This window comes from Arachis hypogaea, chromosome 15 (genome assembly GCF_003086295.3).
Source record: "Arachis hypogaea cultivar Tifrunner chromosome 15, arahy.Tifrunner.gnm2.J5K5, whole genome shotgun sequence".
NCBI classification, from domain to species: Eukaryota; Viridiplantae; Streptophyta; class Magnoliopsida; order Fabales; family Fabaceae; genus Arachis; species Arachis hypogaea.
In genome coordinates, this window is record NC_092050.1 from 10152387 (window position 1) to 10162829 (window position 10443).

The 10443-nt window shown below is 34.6% G+C and overlaps 1 protein-coding gene and 1 non-coding gene across 2 annotated transcripts; both read left to right on the forward strand.

Moving 5' to 3' along the window:
- The first annotated feature begins 4298 nt into the window (after positions 1-4298).
- LOC112748974 (protein BZR1 homolog 1) lies at positions 4299-6319 on the forward strand. Its single transcript, XM_025797236.3, has 2 exons — positions 4299-4983; positions 5219-6319. Exons 1-2 carry the CDS (start codon positions 4759-4761, stop codon positions 5951-5953), a joined length of 960 nt encoding a protein of 319 aa, XP_025653021.1. The 5' UTR covers positions 4299-4758; the 3' UTR covers positions 5954-6319.
- A 1538-nt stretch (positions 6320-7857) lies between these two features.
- LOC112753451 (U6 spliceosomal RNA) lies at positions 7858-7959 on the forward strand. Its single transcript, XR_003177839.1, has one exon. It is a non-coding gene; the product is annotated as a U6 spliceosomal RNA (small nuclear RNA).
- The last annotated feature ends 2484 nt before the right edge of the window (positions 7960-10443 follow it).

Sequence of the window (10443 nt, forward strand, 5' to 3'; positions counted from 1 at the left end):
TCTGCATCGAAACTGATAATATCTATTTAGGAATGGCAAAAATTCCCAACGAGGCGAATACACGTAGAGATTTACCCGCCGAGGGACGGATATGAGAGGATTTTGTGCCCACGGAGACGGACGACGGGGACCCATTTATTATACGAGGAGGGGCGGGAATAGAGGTTCCCGCCTCGTGGGGACCCGTATAATCCCCGTATATATAAAAAGACAATAATACCCTATATATATATATATATATATATATATATATATATATATATATATATCAAATTGAGGAGTTGAAAATTCCAAGTTTCCAACCCTAGCCGTCACTCACACTCGCTCACTCTGAACTCTGAAGCTCGTTCTCCCTCTCCTCTCCTCTCATCTCCTCTCCTTTACCACTACTAGTCACCACTGCTGTTCGCCATCTCCTACCCTGTCACTGCTGCCAACACGAAGCTCCTACCCTCTCCTCGAGCGTCTGAGTCTCATCAGTCATCCCATTCACAATCGCAACAACGTCGTTGCATTTGGCTAGCTGAGGAGAACATCGCTGTCTCCGCCTAACCCAGCCGAGGTAGCAACGTTGCTAGCCTCTTTGCCAATCTTCGTCTCTTCGCGTCTTCGCCTCTCCTCGTCTTCTCGTCTTCACGTCTTCGCCTCTTCGCCTTGTTCCCGATCTTCACCGTTAGCTCAGCTGCTCTTCTTCTCGGTAAGTTTTATGAACTACCATTTAAATTTATTCAGTTGTGGTTTTAGGGTTCATCTATCATATTATCTTTGTAATTTTAATTTGTTTTGCATAATTTGTACTGATTTATTTTAATTTGCTTTAAAGAATTTGTTAATTTTATTTTACTTTGAAGAACTTTTTCTGATTTATCTTAATTTGCTTTGAAGAACTTGTTAATTTTAATTTGTTTTGAAGAACTTGTTAATTTGCTTTGAAAAATTTGTTCTCATTTATCCTAATTTGCTTTGAAGAACTTATTAATTTGCTTTAAAGAACTTGTACTGATTTATTTTAGTTTATTTTGAAGAGCTTGTTAATGTTATTTTGCTTTGAAGAACTTGCTCTGATTTATTTTAATTTGTTTTGAAAAATTTGTTAATGTTAATTTATTTTGAAGAACTTATTAATTTGCTTTGAAGAACTTGTTCTAATTTATTTTAATATGCTTTGAAGAACTTGTTCATTTTAATTTATTTTGAAGAACTTGTTAATTATTATAGTATTATTTCTGACTTTGATTATTCCTCATTTTGATTCTGTTGATTACAATTTATATTTCTGTAATTTATGTGATTTGATTTTTGTGATTTCTTCGAAATTTCATGATTCCTGTGATTTGTGATTTTTTGTTCGATGTAGGATTCAAATAAATAAGAATTTACCATCACTACCATCACAGGATGAAAGAAGGCTTGAGAATTATGTATTTTAGTTTTTGAATATGTTTGGTTGTTTAAATGTTTTATAAATATATTTAGTAGAGATATTTGTTGTTTATTGCTCTTTAAGTATTTGGAGACAATAAAAAATATGTTTGTAATAACAATCGAGAATGATCTTTTTTTTTTTTATTTTTTCTGTTTTTTTATATTTTTATATTTTTATTACTTTTTATAAAAATCGGCGGAGATCCCGGTGCTCGGCGGATACGGGGTCTCCGTTACTTGTTACAGAAACGGGGACAGGTTTTGGAGGCAGGAGGCGGGATTCGTTGCCATCTCTATATCCGCCCCCAAACGAGTAGGAATAGAGTGGGTACCTACATGTTTAGATAATATTGTCATTCTTACCCTAACAACCGATAATCAAATCGAATTGAAAAAAAAAAAAAAACTGATTTTTTTAATTCTGTTTGGTTTAGTAACAAACCCCTAATTAGTGCCATTTTTCATACATTAAGATATTAATTAATATATTTGCACATGAGTTATCCTTAAAGAAATTAATTTTGAATATATAATAAAATCAAAACATTTATTTTAAAATAAACGAAATGAAGAAAAACCCTTTGATAACTTGGTTCATTGTATAATTCTCAATTTGATATTATGGAGGGAGTTATTTATGTTTAACTAGAGAAATTAAGCTTATTTAAGCAAAAGATAATTAAGCCCCATTAGTTAAAGAAGATTTTACATAATGGTAACAGTTTTCGAAGATAAAAATATGAAAAACATAAGATAAATTTAATTAGTATCCATGTCCTATGTCCTATGTGCTATATATTGTGTGTAAGGGAGGCAAAAAATGGTCTTGTGATGATGCAATTATGGAATTGTTGTATATTTGTTGAAACCAACCAATTGGCAATAATGGAGATGCTCGAATTGTAGGACCCACTTTGGGTGGGTGTTTCTGCCTCATAGCATCTCTATCTCCCACAGCGAATTTGCATGTGGGTTGCAACTTGCTTTGACTGGTCTTCTTGTTTCTCCATTTTCACTTTCGGTTTCTTACCAAAATATAAAATGACCAGCAAGGCCCCTCCCTCATCCACTAACAATATTAAACATCATACCCACACTCTCAAGTCTCAACTCACAGATCCACCTACCATATGCTCTTATATACAGTAACTCTTTATTTTTTAGAAGAAAAAACCACTAAAAATCATAGTTTTATTTTGATTGTTATTGTTTAGTTCATGTTTTGGAAGGTAACACTTTGTTTGGAGGTTGGAAGAAAATAGAATAAAAAAAAATAAAATAAAAAAATAAAAAATTGAATTATTTGTGTGTAAAAAAAAATTATAATAATATAAAATTATATTAATATTTTTATTATAAAATAAAATATAAATATTTTTATTTATTTATGTTTATTATATTTTATGAATATTATAAAATATTATAATTTTATATATTTAATTTAAATTATTTATCTAATACATATAATGTTTAAATATAAATTTTATTATAATAATATATTAAAATTAAATTTATATTAATAATTATTAATAATAATATAACTAAAGATAGTATTAAAAATACAAAAAATATAATACTTTTTTTTTTGTGATGGAAAAAAAATTTTTTTAGTAAAACTTTCATAAATTTTTTTTTTATTTTTTTTGATAATTAAACAAAAAAATATTATTTTTTTTCATTCATTTTCTATCAAACTAAATATAGTGTAAGTAGAGCTAGTGAGGGAGGGGGTAGAGATGTAGGGGTCGGGGGTGGTGGGCCATGTTAGTCATGTGGGTGTGTGGACGCCGCATAATTGGACTGTGGTATGCCGTATAGGTACAGTCTAATCTACACCATCAAATATGAATGTATGTGTTAAGTGCTAACGAACAAACAAGTCATGTGCCTTTGATGAAGGAACGGTGCGTTAGGTCTTTCTATGATAGACATCTTCCCTCCCTCTTTATTTCAACGCCGTGCCCTTGTGCCTGCCTACTACCTTTACACATGACTACATTAGTTACATGAATATTATCACCACAAAATTATCCTAAGCTCAATTTAAGTTCATGCAAGTTTTTCTAATAATGGATGATACATGGACTTAGATTGCCTAAATGTTTGACTACTAGTTACAATTCATTATTATTCACTATATCTTGTCTGCATTCATGATGGATGATGGGCCACTCGGCAAAGTTCCACGAAATTGTTCTCGCGTTTCTCGTTTGTTTTATATATAAACTAATTAAATGATGATTAATTAACGTTAAATAATAAATAACTTAAATACTACCAAAAAACATTTAGCTAATTTATACTCTCAAAATATATTTTAAGAGTATAATAATAATTTTATTTTTTATATATTTAATATACTCAATATAAAATATATTTTTTCAATAATTTTTAATAAAATATTTTTTTAGAAAATAGAATTCTTAAAATGTGTTCTTAAAAAATAAGTCAACAAGATTCTAATAAAATTAAGTTTAATAAGTAAAAAATTTGTGTTGATGCTTAATTATATATTCAGTTTACATATATAATTATAGAAGGTTAGTTAATGCTTCATGGATCGCGTTCCTTAAATGTGTGTGTAAGATCCAATTCTTGTACAGAGAGATCACACTTTTTTAATACATTTATGAACGTGCACGGTTGAATCAATGAGTGTGAGTCTGTATTCTTTCTCTCTAGTGTATACTAAAATTACTTATTAATATAAAATATATATTAAAATATAAATACACATTAAAATAAATTAAATAATATATATAAATATATTAATAATTAATTTTATAAATAATTTTAATATATAAATAATATTTTTATTTTTTTAATCAATGAACCAATAAATTTACAATAGCGTCATTCGAATTCTTTACATTAGTATACATCATTTAATTTAATTATCTTAAGAAAATAATATTAAAATAGCATTTAGCTTTACGAATTTTGGTATGAGAAAAGCAACCGGTCCATTCCTCTCCATCTGCAATCCAACCCTACACATAAAAAAAAATAAAAATAAAATAAGAAATGGTTATGGAAGAGAAAAACCGAGGGAAGTGTGAAAAGGGAAGGAGAGAGAAAGAGAGGAAGGGTGGGAAGAATCTAAAAAGGAAGCAGCACTTCATTTTCTTCTCCTCCTTCTCTTCTCCTGCACCTGACACAAATAACTTAGATTTACAGAAAAATTAAAAAAAAAAATAAAGGATCCTCCTCTCCCTCTTGACACCCACACTCAGAGAAAGAGAAAGAGAAAGAGAAAGAAAAAGAGAGGGAGAGGGTTTTAAGTTTTAACTGTGCAAAGCTAACACAGAGAGCGCGGGTGGAAGCGCCGGAAAGATGACCGGCGGTGGATCGTCGGGGAGGCTGCCGACGTGGAAGGAGAGGGAGAACAACAAGCGGAGAGAGAGAAGGCGGAGAGCGATTGCAGCGAAGATCTACGCTGGTCTTCGAGCTCAGGGTAACTACAAGCTTCCCAAGCACTGTGATAACAACGAGGTCTTGAAAGCTCTCTGTGCCGAAGCTGGTTGGATTGTCGAAGAGGACGGAACTACCTACGGCAAGGTTTCTTCTTCTACTTCTCTCTCCCTCTCAGATCTACTTGCTCTTTCTTGCTTGCTTTGTTGATCCGCTTTCTAATCTTGCAAAAAGTTTGATTTGATCCTGGAGGCTTGCGATCTAACTAGCTTTTGTAGTGTTAATCTGAGATCAGGTGTCATTGTGATAGTTCTAGATGATTGATTATGTTCCGTTAGTTTCACCCTAGAAATCTTGATTGAGATCTGTGTTTTGATGACAGGGATGCAAGAGGCCGCAAGGTGAGATTGGAGGAACTCCAGCGAACATGAGTGGTTGTTCTTCACTGCAGCCAAGCCCACAGTCATCAGCATTCCCAAGCCCTGTTCCTTCCTACCATGCTAGCCCAACTTCCTCATCATTCCCCAGCCCCTCTCGCATTGATCCCAACCTTCAAAACCCCTCTTCATTCCTCCTACCATTCATTCATAACATCACCTCCATCCCCACAAACCTTCCTCCTCTTAGAATATCCAATAGTGCCCCTGTTACCCCTCCTCTTTCTTCCCCAACCTCCAGGGGTTCTAAAAGGAAGGCGGATTTCGAATCCCTCTCCAATGTCTCCTCTCTTAATTCGTTCCGCCATCCTCTCTTCGCGGTATCCGCCCCATCCAGCCCCTCCCGCCGCCACCAATTGGCTACTTCCACCATTCCTGAGTGTGATGAATCTGATGCTTCCACTGTGGACTCCGGTCGCTGGGTTAGTTTTCAGACAACGACTGCCTCGGCTGCTCCTCCGTCGCCTACCTTTAACCTTGTGAAACCAGCAATGCAGCAGATCACTCCCCAGGGTTCCATGGATATGAATGAAGGCATGCAATGGGGCCAGGCTGCAGAGAGAGGAAGACCATCGGATTTTGACTTTGAGAATGGTCGAGTGAAGCCATGGGAGGGTGAGAGGATACATGAGGTGGGAGTGGATGAGTTGGAACTTACTCTAGGCTGTGGAAAGGCCTGATGTTGAAAACAATGTTTAGGGCTACCTTCTTATGTCTATATCACGCCCAAAGGCCACAACACTGCTGCGAACCCGATCCCCAAGCCCAAGTCTGCAGCGTTTCCTTGGCGTCTGCATGGATTGCTTGGATGGAGCTGCCACTCTGCCATTGCCGGGGAAATCGGTTGCTATGTTGCATTTCTATATTTTTCTTATATGTACAGTCCCGTTTATATTTCGTTACATTACATGAAATTTGACTTCATTGTGATGCCTTGTTGATTGTTGAATAGTTGCATTTGAGGCAACCTTTAAAAAGTTTGGTAGTGTTTTGAGACTTAATCTTAACTTATTACTATAGACCAGGAGAAATTGAAGTTCACTGAAGAGATATTCTTAATGCTTTCATACTCTTTATTTCATTACATAGCTGAGCATTCCAATGTGTGTATTTGAAACTGATATGGAGAGATTGAGAAGCCCACTTTTGAAGCTTTATAGTTTTACTCCATTCGGCCTCAAAAGTTTAAACTACTGCATTTGCTGTTTCCAGTTTCCACACTGAATATGTATGCGGTTTTGCTCGATCAGCATTACTTATGAGAAGGTAATTAACATCACTTCCTAGTCACCAAAGGGAAAAAAATTACATCACTTCCATCCTAATAAACTTTCCGCCTTTGTTATGAGAGGGTAACTTGACGGTAGAGGATTATACATATGTATATATTTGGACATTAAGTTAGAGGATTGTATTGTGATAGAGAAAAACACAAAGCAATTATGTGGGGCCTAATATTATCTAGGTAGTGTGTATTAATTTAGTATTTCTGTCATTCTCTTCTGTCTATAATTCTATATCGTGTATCTTCATACTAGAAGGATGTTAGATAACCCGAGGAATGAGGATATTAATTCTCTTATGCATGGCTCGTAAGTGTATTTTTCTTGCGAGAAATTACGAGTCTAGCTGTAAAGTTTCATGATTCCTCATTGTTGAGATAATATGATAGCAACATAAACTCTGATGTGTTGATGATCACTGACGAAAAAACAAGGGCTTGAATCTCAGCACTCTAGACCCTGCAGAAACTAGACTTAGTTAGGGAATATCTGGTGAATCCGTCCACAGTTTGTTTTAATTTTTTTTTTTCAACTTTAATTTTGATCCTATACATGGCTTGCACTAAATTATGATTTGCTGAATTTGAGTGCAAATGTTTTATTATGATTTGGCTGTCCATTATCTACGTGTATAAGATATGAATAACCCGGTGCCTGATGCCTGACTGTTAAAGAGGAATATACAAGTTCAAAGGAGAACACATTATTTCTCCTGGTTCGTAATCTTGAAGGTCAAAATTCAGAACCCGCAAAACAAACTGTCATGTTATCGTGAATATATGTGTTCTTTGCTTTCTTGTTCTTTCTGGTTATTCTTCTTTGGTGTGTGTTCAACGCTCTCGTCTCATGCATGATTCTCTCTCATTGCCAAGCGATGCAAACAGTGATTTATTTCAACAGTGTGCCAGGTCACACCGAGAAGAAAAATCAAAATTCAAAGCTGGGACTTAATGTGAGGAGCCTATATTGGTTCTCCAGGATCTACGGGTTCCTCCAATGGCCCAACCATGATAATCCACCTCTCTCCAGGTTCCTCCAATGGCCCAACCATGATAATCCACCTCTCTCCGCCAAAGCCCAATTATATTTGCATCATTTTAATTAAAAACCCTCAATTGTTACCAAAAACCCAAAAGTACACCCAAGAAAGAAAAGACTATAAAACCGGCAAAACACTTTCAGAAATCATGTTTGGATATTTTACTTCAAAACTGCTTGTTGTTTCACTACCAAAAAAAAAAAAAAATTGATTGTTGCTCCAAACCTTGGTTTAGTCGTTTAGGTAGAAGCACCTCAATAGAGTCCCTACGGGACATCCGATAAAATTGGAACGATACAGAGAAGATTAGCATGGCCCCTGCGCAAGGATGACACGCACAAATCAAGAGTTCTGTTGTGCATGCGATAGAAGCGTTGGAGAAGATAAAGCAGACCCAACGGAAGCAAACCTGATCCGAGATATCACAAAGACTTCCACGCCCATGATTAAAGCAATTGAAGATGAAGAAATGGTGGTAGTGGAAACCCAGCGGCGGAGGCAGTTTTAACCGAGGCAAAGGATGCAACCAAATTGACGTAGCAAGCTAGATTTTGAGGTGGTATAGGATGCATGTCTGCTTCGCGAGAAGGGGGAGCTGGCTTGGCGCAGGGAAGGGAGGTGGTCTTGTTCGGGCTGGGTTTGGGCATGGGTTTTGGTTCTTGGTCTGGGTCATGCGAGCAATGGAGGACAGGGAGAGCGAGATTGTTGGCAAATAGTCTGGGAACAGGGAAGCGGCAGCATCGGAGTTGCAGATTCGGAGGAGAGGAAGCTGAAGCTTTCATCATCGTGCACCCTCGGCGACGGAGCTTCATTCGGAGCGCCGGCAGCAGAGGAGACCCACTGAAAGTCTCGTCCACATCGCTTTGGATTCCAGATTCGTACAGTGCAGGGGCGTCACCGGAGAGAACACCAGTGTGGCAGCGGCCATGAACACATACCATGCGTTCTTCGCTGATCATCCTTTCTTCAGAATGCCATCCTTTCAAAAGCAGAGAGGCCTAGAAGATATATGAGCCGAGGGACCGATACTGAAACTTTTACGCTTTTGATTTTTCGTGTGGGAGAGAGAAACTTATATGACAATATGGTGTGAAGAGAGAGATATTTTATTTGGCTATGGGATGACATAAATTGGAGGCACCATTTGTTTGTATTATTTTGTTTTTTAAACAAATAATCACAAATCGGTTTGATCTATGATTTCGAAAATAAAATTTTTTTTATCGATTTTTATTTTAACAAATAAAAAAAATAAAAAATACAAATCGAATCCTCTGATTTTGAGTTTAATTTTTTCTTCAAGCAAATCGGACTCTCCGATTTATTCTTTTCATCAAATAAATCGAACCGTCCGATTTGAATAAAATACCATATAAAAAAAATACCTAATTTTTCAATCACAATGTATTACACATATATTTAATCAATATAAAAAAAATTAGCCAAACTTTTACTGTGCATATAAAGTTTATATAAGATAATAAATACATAGAGTAAAGTATCGTTTTTGTTCCCAACGTTTGAGGTAAGTTTTAAAATTGTTTTCTAAGGTTTCATCGTCCTATTTAAGTCCCTAACATTTCAAAATTGACTCAATGTTGTCCTGCCGTTAGGGATCCGTTAATAGAATTGACGGCGAGACGAAATTGATACGATTTTGAAACGTTAGAGACTTAAATAGGACGAAAACGTTAGGGACAAAAACGATACATAAAAATAAATTTTAATTTAATTTTATCTTTCAATAATATTAATTTTTTACTGTACATAATATTTAATTATTTTTTAATTACATCTAAATAAATTACACTTAATCAAATTACTTTCATTTTAAATAAATTTATTTTTTTATAATTTTAAAGAATTTTGATACATTACAGACAAAAGGTATAATTTTTATATATATATATATATATATTTGCAAGTTTATATACCAGTCATTCTACAAATATTTCATGATAACTAAAAATCTTTAAGAGTAAAATTAAAAAAAAAATAATTTATTTAAAATGAAAGTAATATTATTAAGTGTAATTTACTTAGATGTGATTAAAAAATAATTGAATACTATATATGTATAGTAAAAAATTGATATTATTGAAGGATAAAATTAAAATTTATTTCTATGTATCATTTTTGTCCCCAACGTTTTCGTCCTATTTAAGTCCCTAACGTTTCAAAATCGTCTCAATTTTGTCCCGCTATCAACTCTGTTAACGGATCCCTAATGGCAGAACAACATTGAGTCAGTTTTGAAACGTTAAGGACTTAAATAGGACGATTGAAACGTTAGGAACAACTTTAGAACTTACCCCAAATATTGGGGACAAAAACGATACTTTACTCTAAATACATATATTATTCAATTTATTTTTAATATATATTTTAAAGCAAATGACCCATATAAACTAAGCATTGGTTAAATTTACACAATTCTACCAAAGTAAAAAACGTTACAAGGTTCCACCAAGAGCATATTTCTATATAGTTCAAATTACACTAATTCGAATTACAAATTCATAGTAATTTGAATCACACTAATTCAAACTACACACACGCACTCAAGCACTAATTCGAATCAAGCTGATTCGAATTACACAAACTAATTCGAATCAAGCTGATTTGAATTACACACAAAAAGACACACTAATTCGAATGGGCTAGGTTCGAACTACTCAAGTTTTTGTGCCCATAGTAATTCGAAACAGGTGTTTCGAATTACTCCATGTTTTGCCTATATAAAGAGTTTGAACCAACCTCATTCGAACCACTATTCCAAATTCATACCCCACAAAATCCCAGAGAAAACGACCCAAAACGACTCTAACAAAGGCTTGAGCAGAATATT

What these genes read in the sequence shown, in the direction of transcription:
- LOC112748974 (XM_025797236.3), top strand. Translation starts at nt 4,759, where the DNA reads ATGACCGGCGGTGGATCGTCGGGGAGGCTGCCGACGTGGAAGGAGAGG. An exon ending in ACGGAACTACCTACGGCAAG is followed by an intron (nt 4,984 to 5,218) that starts GTTTCTTCTTCT and finishes TTTTGATGACAG; the next exon opens with GGATGCAAGAGGCCGCAAGG.